General features: G+C 45.6%; 1 protein-coding gene across 1 annotated transcript in view; it reads right to left on the bottom strand.

Annotated features, from left to right (window-relative positions):
• Positions 1-25,300, bottom strand: part of PRPSAP1 (phosphoribosyl pyrophosphate synthetase associated protein 1) — a 785,329-nt gene that overhangs the window by 180,333 nt on the left and 579,696 nt on the right. Inside the window, exon 7 of the mRNA XM_044068098.1 lies at positions 12,534-12,673. Within this exon, the coding sequence (XP_043924033.1) occupies positions 12,534-12,673 (140 nt within the window). The remainder of the gene's footprint in view (positions 1-12,533; positions 12,674-25,300) is intronic.

The following is a 25,300-nucleotide window of genomic DNA, read 5'->3' as shown; positions in this document are numbered from 1 at the left end:
TATATTACACAAGATTACATAAAAGAAAAAAGAAAAATACTTATCTGGTTGCATAACAGCAATAAACTCCACTCACCTATGGGTACACTACGATTTACCTATGTGCAAAGTTATTTACCCACCTGGGTTGCCCTAAGTGGCAAAGTGTTCCATCCATAGGAAAACCAAGAAAAATATCCACAGACAAGCAATGTTCATTAAATTAATATGCAATCAAGCTTCGAACCTTCAGACATTAAGGAATCTAAAGGCTATGAATTGACTTCCAATATGTCAGTCCAATTAGCTTTTCATTTTTCTTGTGCTAGCTTGGTATGGAAGGATGAAAAAAAAAAAAAACAAGTAATATCTGTGGTATCCCCGAAGTCTCAAAACAACCCACTAAACAAGTGTAGTGGGTCCAAAAATAAAACTGTAAGAAACTTCTCTGTGTGGAAGATTTTCAGTCCATATATCTCTAGTTAATCACTGTATATTAATCAGATCAGACAAAAGTAGTAGAAGTAGCGAACTTAAACTCATTTTAAGTAAAAATAAATAAATAAATAATAAAACATATATAATTCTACAGAATTATTAAGTATTCAAAAGTAATCCAAGCAAGGCAGGCAGTCAAAAATCCTTTATTATGTACAAAGACAAGCGATCCAAGTAAAACAAAAACAGAGTAATAGTCTCCTCATAAGCTTTCTAAATATATATATATATATATATATATATATATATATATATACACACACACACACACACACACACACACACACACACTTTTTATCAGGCAAGGGAGTGGTTTATTGTGCTGTAAAATTAGAAGTTATGTACTCATCATAACGTTCCATCTGAGTAGGTAGTTCATTTGTCTGCAACCTGTGGGTTACGGATCCGATATCGGATCCGAGCCAGCAACTTGTTTCAAGCTAATGGATCCGAGCTCCTAGCTCCTCCCTTCACCCATAATCCCCTGCTAACCCTCCATGACCTCAGATCGAGTTTGCCTCTCCATATATATCCAACAAAGGATATCTAAAAAAAACTAATAGATCCAAAGAAGGTCAGGGGGAAGGAGGGGGGGATGGTTGCAGACAAATGAACTACCTACTCAGATGGAACGTTATGGTGAGTACATAACTTCTAAATCTGAAGTAGGATTGTTCATTTGTCAGCAACCTGTGGGACAGAGTCCCCAGCTACCTGCACCCTGGGTGGCCATCATGGAAGGATATTACGAAGCACCACAGAGCCAAAGGATGCTCTCCCTCTAGAAAGCAGGTCTAGCTTGTAGTGGTTGATAAAGGTATGAGATGAAGCCCAAGTGGCTGCAGAACAAATATCATCCAAAGGAACTCTAGACTTGAAAGCCGCAGAAGTAGAAATGGAGCGAGTGGAATGAGCACGAACTCCTTCTGGTGCGGGTCTACCTGAGGCTTGATGAGCTAGTATTATACATTGGGAAATCCAGCGAGATAAAGATACTTTAGAGATAGCTTTCCCCAAGTTAAATTTGTCAACGGAAAGGAACAGCTGGTCGGATTGTCTATGGCCAGCCGTCCGTCCTATGAGTATAAAAACGAAGCTGCCTATGAACATCCAATGAGTGCAGCTTGTATTCACCCTTATTTTGATATTTAGGGAAGAAAACCGGTAAATTTATGGATTGGTTTATGTTGGTTTCTGATGCTATCTTGGGAAGAAAGGAGGAATTGATCCTGAGGTACACTCTATCAGGGTGAAAAATCAGGTATGGAGGCTTCACAGAAAGAGCCTGAAGTTCCGACACTCTTTTCGCTGAAGTAATGGCTACAAGGAATACTGTTTTCCATGACAAGAATTTGAGATTCACTGAAGCAGCAGGTTCAAAGGGTGGAGCAGTCAAGGCTTGAAGAACTAAAGTAAGATCCCATGGGGGTACGGCTTCTTTTACAGGAGGTCTAAGTAAAAAGGTACCCTTGAGAAAGGTTTTACACAATTTGGCTGACATCAAGGGTCCTGCATCATGTCCCACATGATAATGAGAAATGGCTGCCAATTGCACTTTGACAGTTGAACAACTAGCGCCTTCTTGAAAGAGTTCAGTTAGGAAATCTAAAATGGATGGAAGAGGAGCCGTAAAGGGATCTAGATCACGGCGCTCCGCCCAGATGGAAAAACTTTCCATTTGCTGTGATACACTTTCCTGGTGGAAGGCTTATGTGCTGCCACGAGGATGGCTTTGACTGTTGAAGAGATACCGGGAGTCCTAACTAGGAGTGGAACTGGAGCAACCAAGCTGTCAGTTTCAGATTGTCCAGGTTTGGAGTTGGCAAGTCCAATGGATGGGAGATGAGATCCGGAATGGGATCTAGAATCCAAGGGTGATTCACAAGGTGAGACCACAGGTAAGGGAACCAAATTTGTCGAGGCCAGAATGGGGCAATGAGAATCACCTTGCTCCCCAACCGCAAGGCTTTCTGTAAGAGTTGTATCATCATTGGAAGAGGAGGATAGGCATAGAGTAGACTGGGTGGCCAAGCATGCACCAGAGCGTCTCTTGGAGATTCCCCTGGTGGGGGGATTAGAGCGAAGAAATTGTCGCATTTGGCGTTTGAGGGAGGTGCAAAAAGATTGCAGCAGGGTTGCCCCCATGTTGCGAATATCTGCTTCGCTACTAGAGGATTGAGAGACCACTCGTAAGGGGTAAGAAGGGTGCGGCTGAGCTTGTCCGCTAGGATGTTGGTCCTCCCCGGAATGTGCGTTGCAATCAGAAAGCGGTTGGTGGAGATCGCCCATTCCCACACTCTCATGGCTTCGCGGCAAAGAGGATAAGATCTGGTTCCCCCCTGTTTGTTCCCCCCTGTTTGTTGATATACCAGACCACTGACATGTTGTCCGAGTGAATTGCAATCGTTCCTGCGGGGAGGAAGCTCTGAAGTGCTTGCAACGCCAACAGCACCGCTCTCATCTCCAGAACGTTGATATGCAGGGAGGTCTCTGTATCGTTCCACGTGCCTTGAACTGTCCTGCCTGAGTAATGCCTCCCCCCCCACCCGAGGCGGGAAGCGTCCATGGTCACAGTGGCGATAGGGGGAGAGGTGCAGAAGGGACGGCCCGTATGGAAGTTCGATGCTTGGAGCCACCATAGTAGCGCCCTTCTGCAAGCCTTGCTGATAGCAATGGGATGGTGGAGAGGAAGGGATAGGAAGGACCATTGCACTAGCAGAGTCCATTGCAGGACTAGCATGTTCAAATGGGCGCATGGAAGGAGTGTAATCGCTGCTGCCATGGAGCCTAGTGCCCTCAGGATCAGTTCCGCTGGTGAAGCCTCTGAATGAAGGATAGCCCGCACATGAAGTTGTAGATTTCTGATTCTCTCGGCAGTTAGGAAGGCTCGCAATTCTCTGGTGTTTATTCTGGCCCCTATGAATTCTATGATCTGTGTTGGAGCCAGTAGACATTTGCCGACATTGATAGTAATGCCTAGTTGTGGGGCTAGATGGAGAAAGAAGTCTCTGGCCGAGCAAAGTAGATGCCTTGTTGATGCCTTGTTGGTGCGGTCAGGAGCCAGTCGTCCAGGTACGGGAAGACCTGAATTCCCTGGAGTCTCAGGTGGGCCGCAATCACTGCTAACACTTTGGTGAACACCCTGGGGGCTGTGGTGAGGCCAAAGGGAAGGACCCTGAACTGGTAGTGACTGGCTCCCAGCCGGAAGCGAAGGAACCTCCTGGATCGTTTGTCCATTAAGATGTGGTAATACGCATCCTTGAGGTCTATAGAGTACATCCAATCGTTCTCCCTCAAAAGGGGGAGGATAGATTGAAGAGTGACCATTCGGAATTTTTCCTTGGTTACTGACAGGTTCAAGCGGGAAAGGTCTAGGATGGGTCTCAGGTCCCCCGTCTTTTTTGGCATCAAAAAGAACCTGAAATTCCCTTCTGAGCTGGGAATTTCTGGTTAAAGGCTTATAGTGCATGCATATCTGAACTGTTTCTTACTGAAGTTGGTGCGCCTTGTTTGCTGTGGCATAGACTGGATTCGGGCCTGCTGGATCTAGCTTTGTTTGTGTAACTTGAGCACTAATCCAGACATTCTCTAAAGTATTCAATGATATTTATTACTGCTTGGTTGTAACTTGATTAAAGTGTAGCTATCATTCAAGTCTTTTGGATTAAGCACTTGGGCTTCAGACCAGTTGTTTTACATTAGGAAGGTTTGTGGCAAGCACTGTGGTGGCAGGACAGGTAGCTTTCATCCTTCTAAGTTGGGAACTGCTGATTGAGAGCCCAGTGTCCAAGTGTATTAGTTCTGGTTTAGGCACTTGGGCTTCAGGCCAGTTATTTTACATTAAGAAGGTTCGTGGTCTGCACTCTTGTGGGAGAAGAGGCTGGACTCTGCCCTTCTGAGCTGGGAATTTCTGGTTAAAGGTTTATAGTGCCTGAATATTTGAACTGTATCTTACTGAAATTGGTTCACCTTGTTTGCTCTAGCATAGACTAGATCCAGGCCTGCTGAATCTAGCTTTGTTTATATGCTTGTTGTTTGTTTGCTTGTCATTTCCCTGGAAGCTAATTCCACCTAATACGCAACTTCTCAGTGCTTCTGTGGATCACTAGTGATATCTGCATTGCTTACTGTACTTATTTCCTTGTTTCACTTGAAAGAAAGTTATTGTTTGTCGTTTTTGCATTTAGTTACTTGTAACACATTGCACTCAAGTTACCTGGCACTTGCTCACTAAAGCAATTATATAAGTCAGCACTAAAATTAAAAGCACTACACCCTCACTCCCCACTGGCCCTTGTTTTCAATTAAGGAATTCCCAATATTATTCTAGCATGTCCAAAGGTCAGTTGTCAATCTTCTCTCCGGTCCAGCTGGTGAATCTGGGAATCTTGAGGCAATGTTATAACTGCCTCATGTACACAGACAACCCTCTCCTCCTCCCACATAACACAAATACTTGCGAGAGATGCAGCTATTTAGCCAAACTGGAGGCTGAGCTCTCTCAACTCAGGACTGGCAAGACCAGACAGGAGGAGAAGGCAACTACACACACCACAAAACCAGCCTCACATAATGCTACCACTCCACTGAATCAAACACATAAACACACAAAGACATACTCAGAGGCTCTGAGTAAAAATTTACCTAAACAGCAGAGGCCTCCAAAGCAGACACCCAAACAACTGCTACCTCAAGACACCCCACAAGCAACACATAAACCACAAAAGCAGTGTGCAAAGCAGTCACAGCCCTTAAGGCCAAATACAACACCAAACATACTTGTCATAGGTGACTCCATAGTCAGACACACTGACGTCCCACTCACCAGGCTGAACAAGGATAGGGTCACAGCAAGCTGCCTATCGGGCGCTAGAATCCGCCACATAACACAAGCACTCGGGTCACTCCACGGCAAGTACAAATATGACACAGTCATTGTCCATGCTGGTGTGAACGACCTGAGACGCACCTCCCTGGACTACATGAAAAGAGACATAGAGGAGCTCTCTGATTATGTAGCCCAGGCAGGTATGACCCTAACCCTGAGCAGTATCCTTCCTTCACCAAGAATGATGCCACAATATAGAGACAAGATGATCAGCTTTAACAATTGGCTTAATGTCTGGTGTCATTCAAAGGGGATCCAGTGTCTGTCTGCCTGGGATGACATGCTTGACAAGCCACGCTGCTTCGCAAGGGACGGCTTGCACCTGTCACCCCTGGGATTCGGATATTGGCTAAGGCTCTTGCCACCCCATAGTGCCTTTTTAGGCAAGGCTCAAATTCTAAACCTACCACCCTAGAAAACAAAATGGGAAGAAACTGAGGGTAATGCTGCTCAATGCCAGAAGTCTAAATCTCAAAATGCATGCACTCGAGGCCCTTCTCAGTATGGAGAACATCGATGTCTGTGCTGTAACTGAAACCTGGTTCAAGGCTCCTGAGAGCACCCGGCACTATTAGGTTTTACCTCATATCATGCGTTCCGGCCCCAAAACCCGGACCACACCACAAAAGGAGGGTGTATCCATATTCATAAAGGATACCCACACCTCCAGGTTGGTGGCAACGCATCAAGCTTCGAAACCATCCAGGTGCAACTAACCATAGGCAAAACTGCTCTACAAATTGTAGCATGCTACAGGCCACCCTCTCAAACTCAGGAACCCCACACAGCCTTCCTGAAGACACTGGAGGGTATAAATGTATCTCCAAACACCATCATATTGGGTGACTTCAACTACCGAATATAGACTGGGAACATTACTCAAGCCCTAACTTTCTAGCCCAACGGTTCCTGGAGTTCATAAATTCAAATGCCATGGAACAGCTAGTCACTGTTCCCACGAGAGGAGAAAATATACTAGATCTCATTGTCACAAACATGGGGACAAAATGCTCCACACCGGAAGTATATCCCTCATTGGTGAGATCTGATCATAAACTAATCTCACTGGAAATACACATCCGCCCCACCCCAAACAAAAGACCATAGTGAAGAACTTCTCTAAAGCAAACTTCACACTACTCAAGACTGGTGTGGTATCCTTCAAGGCCCCTGAGCCAGTGGAAACCACAACCCAAGCTGCGGAAGCCCTTACAAATGCCTTCTATGAATACCTCCAGGACTGCATGGATCAGGCAATCCCAAATAAAACCAAGACTCTTTCCACAAAGGGCAAACGTCCAGTCTGGTGGACCCCAGCCATTAACAAACTTTACAATAAGAGGAGAAAGCTATTACATGATAGAACAAAATCCATAAAAGGGAAGTCACCCCTGATCATTATTAGTAAAAAATACGAGCACTCATAAAATCAACTAAGGCCAATTTTGAGAGAAAAATTGCCATGGATTCAAAGGACAATCATAAGGCCTTTTTCAGCTATGTTAGGAACCTGGGTGGAAACTCCCAGACATGCTCAGAATTAGTCCAAAATGATACAAAAATCACTGAACCCACAGACATTGCCAACATACTGGCAGACAGGTTCAGTGCAAACTTCACCCCCCTCCCCCCCCTAAAGGAGAGATAACTATCCCAGCCGAGTGTAGCCTCCCGGACATCTCAAATGCGCAGGTGAAAGCTGCTCTCTCTAAAGCTAAAAACACAGCATCAATGGGACCGGATGGTGTCCCGGCTGTGTGCTACGAGCTAAATGAGGAATTAAACCGCACATAAGGCAGCTGTTTAATCTCAGCCTTACCACAGGATATGTGCCCAAGGAGTGGCGTCACGGCAACTGTTGTCCCACTCCACAAAGGCGGCGCCTCTACAGACCCTGGTAATTACGCCCCATAAGCTTAACAAGTCTAGTCTGCAAAGCTATGGAGAGGATCATAATGGAGCTCATAAACAAAGATATAGAGGACTTGCAGACATTGGACCCGACCTAGTTTGGCTTCGTCAAGGGAAGATCATGCCTTTTGGACTTGGTCAACTTCTTTGAAACAGTCACCAAGGCCATTGATGAGGGAAAGGCAGTCCATACAGCCTACCTTGACCTTGCAAAGGCTTTCGACACAATACCCCACTCGGGTATTGTAGAAAAACTTACCAGCTTAAATGTAAACCCATATGTCACAAGATGGGTTGCAAACTGGCTTAAGGACAGAACCCACAGGGTTAGAGTTGCTGGCGCTGTGTCAGACTCCAAGCCGGTCACAAGTGGTGTCCCACAGGGCTCGGTCCTTGGCCCCCTATTGTTTCGCATCTACTTCTCAGAAGTACAGGCCAACATAGGATGACTTTGGCTGACAAAGTTTGCAGACGACTGCAAACTGGGCGCCATAGTGGAAAGTGCATCAGACACGGATATCCTTCAGAAGGGACTCACGGAAACAGATAGCTGGTGCCAGAGCCATGGCCTGAAGTTAAACGCCAAAAAATGTATAGTCATACCCTTTGGGAAAAACAAGGTAACCCCAAGCTACCATATAGGTGGCAATCCACTAAGCACAGAAGAGGTTATCAGGGACCTGGGGACCCAGGTTGACAGTGGCCTTTCTTTTGACACTCACATTGCTAAAGTGGTTAGAAAGACCTTCTACATTGCTCACCTGATCATGAAGGGATTCACATCCAGATCTAGTGAGGTTATTGTTCCCCTGTACTCTTCACTTATCAGACCAATGATCGAGTACAATGCCCCATTCGGGATGTATCTCACCCGACATCTGCAGCAATTGGAGAGACCCCAAAAGTTCCTCACCAAAAGGATAAAGGGACTCCAAAATCTGTCATATGCTGCCAGATTGAAGAAACTCCAGCTCTATTCAGTCGCATACCGTCTGCTCAGAGGTGACATGTGCCTGACATACAAGGCCATGTCCAACCCGGAATTAATGGACATGCTCCACCTCAAAAAATCCAAATCCACCAAAACCACTAGAGCAAGCGACTTAAACCTTAGCACGGATATAAATAGGACGTGCTGGAGGGATAGATTTATCACTCAGAGACTCCCTATGCTGTGGAATAAAATCCCGGTCCATGTGAGGCAGAGCACCTCGCTGACTCTGTTCAAGAGAAATCTAGACCTGTGGATGGGAGATTGTAGGTTTACCCCGGGAATCATCTCTGTGTCACTGCTGGACAGAGGCACAACAAACTAATGGGCACAGTATTTTTTTATATAAGGGGTGGCGTAAGCCACAAAAATTTGGGCTAGGCTTATAAATGCCTTAGGGCAGATAGCCTAGTATAAACCTATGAACCTATGAGAAGAACCCTAATCCGAGCTGGTCTTGGGGGACGGGCTGGATGGCTCTTTTTCTTAGCAGCTGCTGTATTTCTGCGGCTGCGGCCTCCCTGTAATCGGGTGGTACATCGGGGAGGTTCTTGGATTGGGGGACATGGAGAATTGGTATTTTGTACCCTCTGGATATGATGCGAAGCACCCAGTGGTCTGTTGTGATGGACTCCCATGCCGCTAGATGTTTTGAAAAACGCCCCCCGACTGCCTCCAGAGTGGAGCAGCCGGGCAACCCCTCAGGACTGCTGCGCGGGCCGCTCAGAGAAAGGTTCTCTGGACCCGAAATTTCTCGGAGCCCCTCTGCCCCTGGGGCGACGTCCTCCCTGTCCACCTGTGCCACGGTAGGACTGGTTGTCCGGAGCTGGTTGGGAATGTTGTGATTTCCGGAACCACATCTTCTTCTGACCCTTTTGGTTCCTTGAAAAGGACCGCTGGGGAGCAGAGAAGCGGACTCCGACGGCAGACAACGTCTTCCCGTCCTTCTCACTCTGGACAAGCGTCTCGCGAACTGTTTTGCCAAAAGGCGGAACCATCAAAGGGCGTTCGAAGGGCGCTTTAAAGGGCTCCGTAAAGTCGCAATGACGGAGCCAGGCCTGACGTCTCATGACTAGGCCTGCTCCGCTGGCCCTAGCGGCTCCCTCTGTGGCGTGGGACAACAGCCGCATAGAGGTGTTTGAAATAGATCTCAGAGTGGCCATTCGGTGGAGTACAAATGTTTATCCTCCTCCGACATGGACTCGGGGATGCAGCGTATTCTTTGATAAGATCCGCTGCATCCTGATGACATGCCATATAGTTCAGAGACCTTATTGAGAAGGTCGCTGAACTAAAGACTCGCTTCCTAAGCGATCCATCAAACGGGACTCTTTGCTCGGTGGATGGACTGAGGGACTCTCCTGAGCCAATTCCTCTTTGTGGCTGCCGTCAACATGGCATCTATAGGGGCCCTTACTCCAATGTGACCGGTCTGAGGGGCTAAGAATCCTATCCGTCGCTTGTATTGGCTCCACGGTGTCCGGATCCTTCCATGCCCTGGTGGTAATAAGGTCCACCAGGGATCGGCTGGAGGGACACCCAGGAGGTAGACGGGCCTGCCTCGAATGCCTCCAGAAACACGGACTCGTCAGAGGAAGACTTGGGGCAGACCACCCACCTCTGATTCTCAGCATCTCCATGATGTCTCCAAAGGAGACATCCTCAGGGGTGATCTTGGGAGCCTTCCCTTCCTCCAAGTCCGTGTCCTCGGTTAAGGACTCAGGGAGTCCCTGTGCCTCCTTTGCACTTATGCTTGCAGGAGCTTCCTCGGGGACTGTCAAGAGGCCTCGCCAGCAACATCTTGTTCCAATGGAACTGTCTGTGACATCGAAGCAGGCTGTCCCTTTGGCAGGGTGATGGAAGCCTGGCCCAGCAGAGAGGGAGTGCAGGGAGGAGTCTATGCAAGGACCTGGGGTCCGGATGCTCTCAACAGAGCCCTCTCCACAACATCGAATGCCGAGGGAGAGCCACTCTCCAATGGATCCGAAAGTTGGCTCCCACTCGGATCCGATGAAGGGATCGGAGCCGGCGCCAAGACCGTCGGATCCATGGGACCAGTGTGCTCCGACCTGGACGGAGCTGAAGGCACACTGAATCCCCCAGATCCGAAGCTCGGACCACGGCTCTGAGAGGTCGGATCCGACAGACTCGAGGGTAGGGTCGGATCTGAAGTACCAAGTACTGTCGGCGCCGACCCACCCCCGGCTCCAAGGCTGCTTGGTTCCGAGCGCTCCGAACCCGGGTAGCGGGTCGGAGAAGGAGCAATTGGGTGGAAAAAAGGTGTCGAGCTCCCCCCCTGAGGGGGGGAGGCAAGAGCACTCCCATCTGCAGCTGGGCCTGGATGAACCTTCTCATCATCCGGTCCAAGTCTGCATCTGATAAGCTGAAAGTGGATCTCGAAGAGGCCACCGAGGCAGGCCTGGAATGCCGCCTCGATGACCTCGACGGAGATCGGGTCTCCTCCTCCTCGGGCCCCGGGGAGAAAGAAGGGGATCGGAGCTGAGGAGGAGGAGACCTAGAAGCAATGGAGGGAGAAGCCCGCTTAGCTGGCTGGGCCAAAACGGAGGTCTCGGCCCGCCGCTTGTGTTGCTTCTCCCTCCGTTTCTCCCTCCTGGCCTCCCTGTCCTCCGACACTTTAGAGGGAGTTTGAGTCCCAGTCGGAGGCAGGGGGGCAGGAGTGGCAACCACCACAGGCTGTGATGGAGCCACGGGAGTAGCAGAGGTAGCGGAGGCTGAAGCTGAATCCGGGGGTAGAAGTCCTGCCAGGACCAGCTTCGACCTCCGTTCTTTCAGTGCCCTGGGGTTGAACGCTGCACAGATAGTACAGCCCGAGGTGAGGTGTTCAACCCTAAGGCACCGAACGCGCCGAGTGTGGCCATCAGCCGGGGAGAGCTGATGGCCACACTCGGTACATTTAGAAAATATGGCTTTTGGGGCCTCAGCCATTCCCTTTTTTTTTTTTTTTTTTTTTTTTTTACTAAAAGGAAAAGAAAAAAACAACTACACACACACACAGGCCCCAAAAGACACTCAACAAACACTCACACACTAGCGACCAGTGAAGGGAGGGTATTAATTAAACAAAAAATAGGGAACCTAACTCAGACACACTTTACAAATGTTAATTTAAATTAAAACAGAAATTTCTGATGAAAAAAATTAACTTTTTTATCACTTATCTGCGGAGCTCAAGAAAAGGATCCAGCCATCACAAGCGCGGCAAACTAGATCTGAGATCATGGAGGGTTAGCAGGGGATTATGGGTGAAGGGAGGAGCTAGGAGCTCAGATCCATTAGTTTGAAACAAGTTGCCGGCTCGGATCCGATATTGGATCCGTAACCCACAGGTTGCTGACAAATGAACAATCCTACTTCAGATCAAGTGTTATTGGTACACATGTTAAATTCACATCCCTTCCCCCATCAGTGTGACATTCGAGCTGGTCCTGCCCTACGTAGTAGCTGTCATAATTGGCCAAAACAGACTCTGCAAGACTGCAAACGCACCTAACCTCATGCAGGGCTGCTAGACACAGCTATACTAGGGTTGCCAGAAAACTTCTCAAGTTTCCTAACATTTCTCCCTCATCATTTTGGTTTTTTTCATAAGCAAGAGGTTCCCTGAGGCTTTGGGGATGTCATGGAGATAAAGAACCACACTTATGCCCCCTTTCTGGATGCAAACATCAGGTGGAATATACTCAGGCTGAAACAGCACACTGCTGACAAGAGTCCATGTTATGTTCTGGATAGAGGCAGAATTACCAAGTGGTAAGGAAATCCTTGGGGTATTTGTTTCCCCACACACAACATAAGACTCTTTAGAGCTGGAATCAGTATTAGACTTTAGTCAAACAGTCAAGCAAGAAAACAGATAAGATGAGTAAGCCCCCAAACAGATACCTATTTGGTTGCTGGAAGTAGGCCAATTGACAGACTTACTGATTGCTGTGAGCAATATATAGCTACTCATACTGCACAACAAGAAAGAGCTGAAGATGGCATCAGCTGATACACTTTTTATACCACCAATGTACTTAAACCTTTGGTGGGATGGTACTGGCCAAAGTCCTATGGGAGGGTAAAGCTCAGGAAGTTAGGCCAGTCTCACGCTACCTGCATGAATGATACCCCTAATGCGAGGACAACAACAGTAAATATTATGAGTCACGTCTAGAGATCTTTGAGGAACTGTACTCCTGAAGTAAGAGTGGTTTAATTAAAACTTGTGGAGGAAGTTAAAAATGAACTAGCCAGACTTCTTACCTGGAAGCTCCAGACCAGAGTGTGCTGTCCGTGACAGAGGAGGTGAGTGCCGGCCATCAGCCATGTCAGATTCTGAGCACTGTGCTTCTCCATGTATGACTGCTAATCCTAAACGGAGTCTTTCTGCGTAGGACTGTGCTCTGTAAACATAACAATTTTTTCTGTAAATGATATCTTCCAACTTACGTTTTTTATGTATACATGTGCACACACATGCATGCACACAAATAATGTTCTGTGAATGCTACATGTCTGAAAGAAACCAGAAATTACTAAAGACAAAATGTATTTTGTTTCTGTTTACACAAATGCACACTATTTTATGCACTAATCTCTTCTGCATAAGTGTCCTACACAGTAATATACATTTGGTATTTCATATACTGCATTTATCACTTTCTTTTTCAATTCTTATTCTATATTAGTTCCTTTCTTTGACTTGCATATAAAACACTAACGCGCCTGTACAGGATTATTAAATAGTAAAGGACAGTTGTGTAAGTAAACTTAACATAACAGTAGATTTTCGAATTATCGCTGCTACAGTGGTCTAAGATATAGAGTTTATATCATGTACAGGATACAACATCTGGCCAGTTTCCAAAGCTTCATGGCACCTTTCACATGCCAAAACTGTTAGCCAACTCAGACTGAACTGACTAAAACTCAGGCCTGTGCAGCAAGCCCTTCAGAGTTTTTATGACAACAAACAGAAGGTGGTTAAAGCCCTGAGATGACGTTAGGAAAAGGAAAAAATACATGTACGTAACGGCGAAAAATAAGATAAAAAAAATAAAAGGGAAGGTACAGCTACTGCAACAGTGATCATTCAAACATCTATTGTTATGGCAAGTTTACTTTAACAACTGTACTATTCATTGTTATGATCAGTGCATCAGTAGACTAAACTATATGGGTAGAGATTACTATAGCTTAAAAGAACTGAGAGGAGGAAGGAGAAATGTCAAGTAAGTCCTAGAGAATGGTCTTAGCAAAGCCTGTCCAAGACCTGGGACACTCCTTCCTGTCTAGTGCCATTAGCTCATTCTACCTAATACACAGAGAACATTTGAGAAGGCCAACCCACTTAGTTTCTTAACCATGAATTATATTCTGTTCCTCCTTTCTCCCTTTCCACTTTATAAAAAAAAAAGAACTGCTAGAATCTCCTTGTGTTCTGACTGAGCGTGCTTCTCAATCTGGAAATATGGAGCTGATAAGTATATTTTTGCCACTTTTTAACTGTTCAGAGTTCTGCACTGTCTTAATTTTTGCTTGACTGAATTATTTATATATTTACTGGCATTATTTTCTGATACTCTAAGTGCCTCCATTTTGATTTTTTTCCTAATCTACTGCTTTCTGTACATGTTTTTAGTAGTTTTTTAATTTAACTGCATTTAATTAAACTGTATTTGCTTTAATATTGCTACACACTCAAGTGTGCTAACTTGCACTGCATTTGAATTGTTTTACTGCTGTTTTAGCTGTTTTTCTGTTATAAAAAAAAAGTTCTAAGCTTGTTTCCCGCATTTCCTGTAACTAGTGTAGTCCAGATACAGATTTGCTGTATACAGGACTGTTTGTAAGATTCTGAGCCCCCCCCCCAAGCCTTTCTGTGTTGGAGGGAAGCCTTCTAGCTTATCAGTGGGAGTGGTAAGCACAAGGTAGCCTATATACCACAAGAGGAGTGGTCTCTGGCCCAGAAATTGTAGTTTATTGGCTGTTTGGGCAGTTTTTACATCCCCCTTCAACTTTCTGGTTTAAAAGCCCGCATTTGCACGGGTTTGCACTTGTTTAAGCTCTGCTCGAAGGTGCCAAACTGAGGTAAACCATTACTGGTGCCAGGAAGTCTGCTCTTCAGCTCTTGCTTGTTCTTTCTCTCTTGCACTTCAAATAGCCTAATCGCCTTGCAGTTCAACAGGTTTTTGTAGCAATTATTATAGCACACCCAACAGCCATCAGCAGTAGTCGTTCTTCATGGAAATAGCTCCATTACTTAGTAGTTATGACCACCCCTCCTGGCATGATTAAAGGACAGTTCCCTGTGCTTTCTCATATTGGGGAGCCTTGAGCAGCCTACCTGTCCTTGGGGGAAGTGACCTCAGCACAAGAAGCTGTAGTAATTGGTTGTTTGGGACCATTTCTAGCTCTTTTGTAGTTCACTGTTTAAAATCCGCCTCTGGGCGTTTTTTTTTGGCTATACTGCTCAGACAAGCTCCACGTGGGTTTACAGAGTGGTCCTAGCAGCACGGAACTCAGAAAAGTGACTACCTTCTGGATTTAAGTATCTTTGCTTTTTTTCACTTGAAATAGCTTCTGTAGCTTACCTTGAACTAGCCTGAACTGTTTTTTAACTGGTTGCTGCATTATTTTAAAATCTGCACTTAAAGTTACATTTAGTCGAATTTGATCGAAAGTTTGCCTGTTTGTTTATTTAATTTAACTGTGGAGGCTGCCCACTAAAGTGTGCTAGCCTGTGTAACTAATGTATCACTGTTTCTGCATTTTCTGTGTGTTTCTACCAAAAACAAAAAATAATCCTTGTTTTCCGCCTTCCTCGACTAGTTTAGACCAGTTTACAGGCATTGCTGTATTCTGGGCTGTGGTGTAGTTCCTGTGTTGTCCATTACCTTACTTGGATAGAAGGAAGTTTCTTTGCTCACCAGTGGGAGTGGGGAGCCCTGAGCAGCCTACCTGTCCTTGGGGAAGTGACCTCAGCACAAGAAGCTGGAGTAATTGGTTGTTTGGGACCATTTCTAACTCTTTTGTAGTTCACTGTTTAAAATCCAGCGTTTGCGGCTTTTGTGATGCATAGCAGCGCGTTAAACAAGGTTAAACTTTTTCTGGCTCCGCCAAGTCTGCTCTTCAAATTTTCCCTTAAGGAAGCTCTACTCTTAGTATAACCAGACTACTCACTGTATTATAAGCCTAGCACTTGTTCTCAATACTTCTCTACTAAGTAAGCACTCTCGTACTAAGTAAAGCACTACATCTACTTACCACCCCTGTGAATATCCACTTCCCTTAAAGGTATACCACTCCCTTATACTGTTCTAGCATGTCAAGTGGTAGATTACTGGCGTCGTCTCCAGTTCAGCTGGTCAATCTGGGCATCTTGAGACAATGCTACAATTGTCTCATGTACAGAGACAACCCTCTCCTCCTCCCAACAAACACAAATACATGTGAGAGATGCAACTATATAGCCAAACTGGAGGCTGAACTCTCTCAACTCAGGGCTGGCATGACCAGACAGGAGGAGATGGCAACCACACACACAACAATCCCAGTCCCACATAGACCTACCACAACTGCAAATCAAACACATAAAAACACAATGACATACTCGGAGGCTCTAATAAAAAACTTACCAAAACAACAGAGGCTCCCAAAGCAGACATCCAAAAATCCACCACCTCAAAACAAAACACATGCAACACATACTTCAATAAATCAGTGTGTCGACCAATCACAGCCCTTAAGGCCAAACACCTTACCTGATACACTAGTAATAGGTGACTCCATAGTCAGACACACTGATGTCCCACTGACCAGGCTGAACAAGGAGAAGGTGACTGTGAGCTGTCTATCGGGAGCTAGGATCCGCCACACAACACACGCACTCAGGTCACTCCAAAGCAAGTACAAATATGACTCCGTCATTGTCCATGCTGGTGTGAATGACCTGAGACGTACCTCCCTGGACTACATGAAAAGAGACATAGAGGAGCTCTCCGATTATGTAGCCCAGGCTGGTATGACCCTGACCCTGAGCAGCATCTTGCCCTCACCAAGAATGATACCACAATACAAAGACAAGATGATCAGCTTTAACAATTGGCTCAAGTACTGGTGTCATTCTAAGGGGGTCCAATGTCTGTCTGCCTGGGATGATATGTTGGACAAGCCACGCTGCTTCGCAAGGGATGGCTTACACCTGTCACCACTGGGCTTCCGGATATTGGCTAAGGCTCTTGCCACCCCATAGTGCCTTTTTTAGGCAAGGCTCAAAAGACAAACCCACCTCCTTAGAAAACAAAAATGGAAAAAAACTAAGGGTAATGCTGCTCAATGCCAGACGTCTAAATCTCAAGATGCAGGCACTTGATGCACTCCTCAGAATGGAGAACATCGACGTCTGTGCAGTAACTGAAACCTGGTTCAAGGCTCCTGAGAGCACCCCAGCGCTACCAGGCTATACCTCGTGTCATGCTTTTCGGCCCCAAAACCCAGGAAGAACCACAAAGGGAGGGGGAGTGTCCATATTCATAAAGGACACCCACACCTCCAGGTTAGTAGCAACACATGAAGCATCAGAGACCATACAGGTGCAACTAACCATAGGCAAAACTGCTATACAACTGGTAGCATGTTACAGACCACCCTCCCAATCTCAAGAACCCCACTCAGCCTTCCTGAAGACATTGGAGGATATGAATGTATCACAAAATACCATCATACTGGGAGACTTCAACTACCCAAACATAGATTGGGTACATTATTCTAGCCCTAATACCCTAGCCCAAAGGTTCCTGGAATTCATAAATTCAAATGCACTGGAACAACTAGTCACCTCTCCCACTAGGGGAGATAATATACTAGACCTGATCATCACAAACATGGGGACAAAATGCTCCACACGAAGTATACCCCTCACTAGTGAGATCTGACCACAAACTAATCACCCTGGATATACATATCCCACCTCCACCCCAGCACAAAAGACCACAGTGAAAAACTTCTCAAGAGCAGACTTCACTCTTCTTAAGACTGAGATGGTATCCTTTAAGCCCACTGTGCCAGTGGATACCACATCCCACAATGCCAAATCCTTCACAAATGCTTTCTATGGACATCTCCAAGAATGCATGGATCATGCAATCCCAAACAAATCCAAGTCCCTCTCCACCAAATGTAAGCGTCCTGTCTGGTGGACCTCAGCCATAAACAAATTGTATAACAAAGAAGGAAGCTACTGCACGTCAGAGCGAAATCCCATGAAGGGAAGACATCTCTGATCAACATTAGCAGAAAACTACGTTCTCTCATAAAACATCCAAGGCAAACTTTGAGAGAAAAATCGCTAAGGACACTAAAGATAACCACAAAGCCTTCTTCAGCTATGTTAGAAACCTGGAAATCCTCAGATATGCTCAGAGTTGGTTCACAACAACAAAAATACACTGAACCCACAGATATTGCTAACATTCTGGCTGACAGGTTCAGTGCAAATTTCTCCTCCTTCACCCCCAAAAGAAGAAATACTTATCCCAGCTGAATGTAATCTCCCTGTCATCTCAGATGTCCAAGTGAGAACCGCCTAAACAAAGCAAAAAACACAGCATCAATGGGACCTGACGGTATCCCGGGGTGCGTGTTACGTGAACTCCAAGAGGAGCTAAACCCACACAGAAAAATGCTATTTAACCTTAGCCTTACTTCGGGATATGTACCTGAACACTGGCGTACAGCAACAGTGGTCCCACTCCACAAGGGGGGTGCCTCTACAGACCCTGGAAACTACCGCCCCATAAGCTTAACTAGCCTGGTCTGCAAAGCTATGGAAAGAATCATTATGGAACTCATACACAGAGACATAGGGGACCTACAGACACTTGACCCCACCCAGTTCGGCTTTGTAAAGAGCAGATCCTGCCTTTTAAACCTGGTTGACTTTTTTGAAACAGTCACTAGAGCCATTGATGAGGGCAAAGCAGTCCATACAGCATACCTGGACTTGGCTAAGGCCTTCGACACAATACCCCACTCAGGCATCATAGATAAGCTAAACAGCTTAAAAGTAAACCCTTATGTCACGAGATGGGTTGCAAACTGGCCAAAGGACAGAACCCATAAAGTTAAAATCGCTGGAGCAATGTCAAACTCAAAGCCAGTCACAAGTGGTGTCCCACAGGGATCTGTCCTGGGACCCCTCTTGTTCGGCATTTATTTCTCAGATGTTAAAGCAAACATGGGAGGGCTGTGGCTGACAAAGTTCGCAGATGACTGCAAACTAGGCGCCATAGTCGATACACCAGCAGACACACACATCCTACAAAAAGGCCTCACTGAAACGGACAACTGGTACCGTAGTCACGGCCTTAAACTAAATGCCAAAAAATGTATAGTCATCCCTTTTGGAAAAACAAAGTACCCACAAATTATCACATAGACAGCAACCCACTGAGTACGGAAAAAGTAATCAGAGACCTAGGGACCCAAGTAGACAGCGACCTCTCATTTGACACCCACGTTGCCAAAGTGGTTAGAAAAACATTCTACCTTGCACACCTCATCATGAAGGGATTCACATCCAGATCCAAGGATGTCATTGTACCCCTATATTCCTCCCTCATCAGACCCATGATTGAGTACAATGCCCCATTTGGTATGTACCTCACCCGGCACTTGCAACAGCTGGAGAGACCACAAAAGTACCTCACCAAAAGGATCAAGGGTCTCAAACATATGTCTTATTCTGCCAGACTAAAGAAACTTCAGCTCTATTCAGTAGCATACCGCCTGCTCAGAGGTGATCTCTGCCTGACGTACAAGGCCATGTCCAATCAGGATCTGATGGACATGCTCCACCTCAAAAATCCAAATCCATCAGGACCACAAGAGCTAAAGACTTAAACCTCGGCACAAGTATGAATAGGACATGCTGGAGGGATAGATTCATAACCCAGAGGCTTCCCATGCTTTGGAACAGGATCCCAGTTCGTATTAGGCAAAGCCCCTCACTGACTCTCTTCAAGAGAAATCTTGATGAGTGGATGGGAGATCGTAAGTTTACCCCAGGGGTCACATCTGTGTCACTGCTAGACAGGGGCACAGTAAACTAATTCTATTATATAAAGGGACCTTCATTGTGTCACTACTAGACAGAGGCACAGTATTCTAGATTTATTCTGTACATTTTTGTACCATTTCATGGGGTGGCAAAAGCCACATCACTATGGCTAGGCTTACAAATGCCCCAGGGCAGATAGCCTAGTACTATACTATGAAACTATATTAACCTGGTGCACTTGGGCATTCTGAGGCAGTGTAGCAACTGCCTTATATACACAGTCAACCCTCTCCTCTAACCTCCCAACACTCAGACTTGTGAGAGATGCACTTATATCACCAAATTGGAAGCTAAGCACTCTCCAGCCAAGACTGGACTAGATGGTCAAGAGGAGAAGGTCAATACCTGCACCACACCACAATGAACACATAGCCCTCCAGAACACCCACTATCACAGCTCTCACATAAAAACACAAACCACACATCCACCTTCGCTGAGGCACTTAAAAATGTATCCAAACAGCAGAGACCTGCAAGACAGAAACACACTTGACCACCACGACACAGGACAAACCACAGGACACACAGCTCACCTCCACAGTGTGCCCCTCAACCTAAGCCCCTAAGGCTAAGCATCTTGCTCAATACACTAATCATAGGTGACTCAATAGTGAGGCACACAGATGTCCTACTCACTAGGTTTAATAAGGAGAAGGTAACAGTCAGCTGTCTATCAGGTGCCAGAATCCGACACAACACACGCACTCAGGTCACTCCACAACAAGTTCAAGTATGACTCTGTCATTGTCCATGTGGGTGTGAATGACCTGAGATGCACCTCCCTGGACTACATGAAAAGAGACATGGTGGAGCTCTCGGATAATGTGGCCCAGGCAGGTATGACACTAGCCCTGAGCAGTATTCTACCATCACCCAGAATGATACCGCAGTACAAACAAAAAATGACTGACTTCAACAATTGGCTAAGTTTCTGGTGTCATTCTAAGGGGATCCAGTATCTGTCTGCTTGGGATGACATGATTGACAGACCTCGATGCTTTGCTAGAGATGACCTGCATCTGTCACCCCTGGGTTTCCGGGTACTGGCTAAGGCTCTTGCCACCCCTATAGTGCCTTTTTTAGGTGGTGTTCCAAGACCAAATTACCACCATAACAGCTATAAATAAATGCAATCTGAGGGTCATGCTGCTCAATGCTAGAAGTCTAAATCTCAAGATGCACTCGCTTGAAGCACTCCTCAAAATGGAGAACATCGACATTTGTGCTGTAACGGAGACCTGGTTTAAAGCAGCAGAATGCACCCCTGTGCTACCAGGCTATAACTCATTCCACACCTTTCGGCTCCGAAACATGGACAGAAGCTCCAAAGGCGGTGGTGTCTCTATATTCATAAAGGATATGCACACCTCCAGACTAGTTGCCCAGCATAATGTATCTGAGATACTTCAGATACAACTAACATTGGGTAAGACTGCGATTCAGGTCATAGCCTGCTATAGGTCCCCAACAATGTCCCTAGACTCTCACTCCACGTTCCTAAGCACCCTGGAATCTATCAAGGTCCAACCCAACACTCTCATACTAGGAGACTTCAACTACCCCTCCATCAACTGGGAAAACTACTCAAGCACCAATTCACTGGCCCAACTCTTTTTGGAATTCATCAGTTCCAATGCCCTGGACCAGCTCATTCTTTCCCCCACTAGAAGAAGCAACATCCTTGACCTGGTTATTACCACCATGAGCAACCGTTGCTCTATACCAATAGTTGATTCCTCCCTGGTTAGATCCAACCACAAACTAATCACCATGGAGATCCACATCTCACCCATACCCCCCGGAAAAGTATCCACCATGAAAAACCTTTCCAAAAGCTGATTTTGGACTCCTAAAAACAAAGGTGGCTAACTTCACGGCACCCATGCCAATGGAAAATAGATGCATGACTGCCGAATCATACACCAATGCACTGTACGAACACGTACATAAATACATGGAACTAGCCATACCCAACAGAACCAAGATGCTCTCCTCCAAAAATTGGAAGCCAGTCTGGTGGTCCCCTGACATTAATAAACTCTACAACGGAAGGAAGAAACTGCTGCAGAAAAAGATGAAGTCCCAAGACTTGAAAAATTCCCTTATTAGCCTCAACAAAAAGTTGAGATCCTTCATCAAAACCTCCAAAGCCAGCTACGAAGGCAGAATTGCAGCAGACACTAAAAACAACCACAAAGCCTTCTTTAGTTATATCAAGAATCTTCATGGCAATACCCAGATTTGCTCTGAGTTACTGCACAATGGTACCTTCTGTACTGAGCCAACAAACACTGCCAACATACTGGCCGACAGACTCAGTGCCAACTTTACCCCTCTCTCCCCCACTAAAGGACCAATCTGAATACCGGAAGAATGCCAGGCACCCTGCATTTTTGCAGCACAGGTTACAGCTGCATTGTCTAAGGCCATAAATACAGCTTCCATGGGATCCGACAATATCCCTGGCTGTGTTCTACATGAATTACAAAGTAAACTGGCACCACATCTGTGTGCTCTGTTCACTCACAGCCTCACCTCAGGCTTTGTCCCTACCGAATGGCACCCTGCTACAGTCATCCCTCTCCATAAAGGAGGAGCGACTACAGACCCTGGAAATTATCGCCCCATTAGCCTGATGAGTCTGATATGTAAGGCTATGGAGCGCATCATCACGGACCTAATTAACAAGGATATAGGGAATCTCCAAACTCTAGGTCCCACAAAATTTGGTTTTGTGAAAGGTAGATCATGCCTGCTCAACCTGGTTGACTTCTTTGAGTCAGTCTCGAGAGCAGTGGATGAAGGTAAGGCAGTTCATATAGCATACTTTGATCTGGCCAAGGCCTTTGATAGCATTCGCCACTCAGGAATTATTAATAAACTCACCAAACTAAGCATCAACCCCTATATCAATAGGTGGGTTGCAAACTGGCTCACAGATAGAACACATAGTGTGAAAGTAGCGGACTCCAATTCAGACTGCCAACCAGTCATGAGTGGAGTCCCACAGGGATCAGTCCTGGGTCCTCCCCTGTTTGGCATCTACTTATCAAAAGTCCAGGCCAACACGAAGGGACTCTGACTGACCAAATTCGCAGGCGATTGCAAGCTGGGAGCCATTATTAACTCCCCAAGTGATGCAGACATCCTACAGAAAAGGCCTCACTGAGACCAATGACCGGTGTTGAAACCATGGCCTTAATCTTAATGCCAAAAAATGCGTTGTCATCCCCTTTGGGAAAAACTTAGTTCCCACTAATTACCACATCGATGAGAGCCCACTGAACACTGAAGACGTTATAAGAGATCTGGGGACACAGGTTGACTGCAACCTCTCCTTCGACCACCACATTGCCACTGTGGTCAGAAAGTCCTTCTATGTGGCACATCTCATTACCAAGGGTTTTGCATCCAGGAAGAAAGAGGTCATTATTTCTTTCTACTCTTCCCCTCATTAGACGAATCATAGAGTATAATGCCCCATTTGGTATGTACCTCACTAGACACCTGCAACAGCTGGAGAGGCCACAAAAGTACCTCATGAAGAGGATCCTAGGCTTTAAACACATGTCCTACATGGACAGACTAAAAAAAACTCAAGCTATTCTGTGTCTCATATCGTCTGCTAAGAGGCAATCTCTGCTTGACTTACAAAGCCATATCTGACCCAGCTCTGTTAGAAATCCGAATCCCTCCAAACCACATGCTCCAGAGACCTCAACCTCATTATCACAATCAACAGAACATGCTGGAGGGACAAGTTCATATCCCAGAGACTGCCCATGCGCTGGAATAGACTTCCCATACACGTCAAGCGGAGCACCTCACTAGCCCTCTTCAAGAGAAATTTCATGAGTGGATGGGAAATAGAAAGTTCACCCTGGTGATCACTCCAGTGGCTCTACTTGATAGAGGCACTGGGAACTAACAAGGAGCGGAAAAATGATAGGGCACTTCTATGGGCTAGGCTTATAAAGGCCCCAGGTCCATTAGCCTAGTACACACCTATGAACCTATAGTGCTTTATAAAAGCATGCACAGAGGACCACGTTGCTGCTTTTAGAATCCAGTCCTTTTAAAAAAGCCATAGATGAAGCCGAGGCCCTGGTAGAATGAGTCTTGCCCCTGCCCATAAGAGTTTTGTTGTGGTGGGAATATAATGCAATAGCCTGAGACAACTATTTAGAAATAGTCTGTTTTAACAGGCTGTCCCCCCCTCCTCTTACCTTCATAAGAAATTAACAATTGATCAGAAGTTTTGCAAGATTTTGTTCTGTCAAAATAGTAAGGGAGCTGTCTGTGGACATCCAAGACATGAAGCATCCTTTCTCCCTCATTTTTGGGTTCAGGAAAGAAATTAGGGAGACGGACAGATTTTCTTAATGTAAACTAAGATACTACTTTAGGCATAAAAGAAGGACTAGTTCTCAAAGAAATCCAATCTTTGTGGAAAATGAGATAATGCTGACCCACAATAACAGCTTGCAACTCTGATATTCTTCTTACACAGTTAGTGCAATAAGTAAGACTGTTTTTCATGTTTGGAACCTAAAATTAGTCTGATGAACTGTTTTACATGTAGCAAGTGTTAGCTTTTCTAACACAAAATTAAGATCCTACGGAGGAGCCACTGGTTTTCAAACAGACTACTTATGTAGTACCCCATTCAAGAAAATGTTGACATGAGACTGCATTGAGAGAGTGGGACCTATGGGCAGACATGATGAAATGGCTGAAAGATGAACTTTGGTAGCTGAGTAAGACAGTTCACAGGATAGGAACTCTCACAAATAATGTAAAATCAGAGAAACACTACCCCGAATGAGGACTGTTTATTTTTGTTGGCACCAACTACAAAACTTTCTCTATGATTTTCTATAAGCAGTTTTTCTTGCCTCCACTAATACCTGTGCACATCAGAAAAATGCAGCCTAACAGTTATTAAAACCCTATCATTCAGGCAACCAACTGCAGTTGTTTGGGGATGGGATGCATCAAGCACCCATGCTATTACGTACGTAAATCCAGTCTGTGAGGAAGTTTGTGGTAATTGCTCATAGTCAATTCCAAAACAGGAGAGAACCACTGTTGTCTGGTAAAGAAGGGAATCACCACCATGATCTTTGGGGATCCTCCTGAATTTTCAGAAGCACCCTAGAAATCAGCTGAAAGGATCAAAAGCCATACAGAAAAATTCCTGTCCAAGGAAAACAAAAGGCATCTGTCCTTTCAGGCCTCTTTGCATGGAATGTTGGGACAGAATTTTGCTAGTTGATTGTATACAGAGGAGGCAAAAGGATCTATTCAAAGTGTTCCCTACAGATGGATCAATTCTTGAATGACCCACAATTTATTTTCCATTTGTGAGAGTCCGTCCTGGTCTGACTTAGTCTGTCTGCCACATAACTGGTGTTGATGCTGGGGCCATGGAGATTTCATATACCATTAAATCTTTTGCATGTGGAGGGTTGCAAACAGTATCAAGAGAATTACTGATGCCATGAGATCCACAATCCTGAGGAATTTCCTCGTTGCGGCTGAGGTGAAAAACACCAGGAAAAGACCAAAATAAAGATCAGTCTTTCCCGTGGAAGAAATGCTCTTTGTACTGGTGTGCCAGCAGGCACCCCAGAAAAACAATCCTATTAAGAAGGAGTCAGAAAATATTTCTGAATGTTCTCTTGGAATCTCAGCCTGTGTAGGAGAACCCCTTACCCAAGACAGAGATTCCTGACACTTGAAAAAGACTCTGCAGAGACAAGCAATTCATCTAAATATCTTTACTTATTTTATTTATTTAACATTTGTTTACCCGGAAAGTCTGACTTGGAACGAAGCCAATTTTCAAAGGAGGCCCGGGGAGGAACGCTCCAAACGCATGTCTTTGTAATGTGGGTGGAAACCAGAGCAC

This window comes from Protopterus annectens, chromosome 4.part0 (genome assembly GCF_019279795.1).
Source record: "Protopterus annectens isolate FY-2018-M chromosome 4.part0, PAN1.0, whole genome shotgun sequence".
Taxonomy (NCBI): Eukaryota; Metazoa; Chordata; order Ceratodontiformes; family Protopteridae; genus Protopterus; species Protopterus annectens.
The sequence above is the reverse complement of the archived record's forward strand: the minus strand, read 5'-3'. Positions and strand labels throughout refer to the sequence as shown.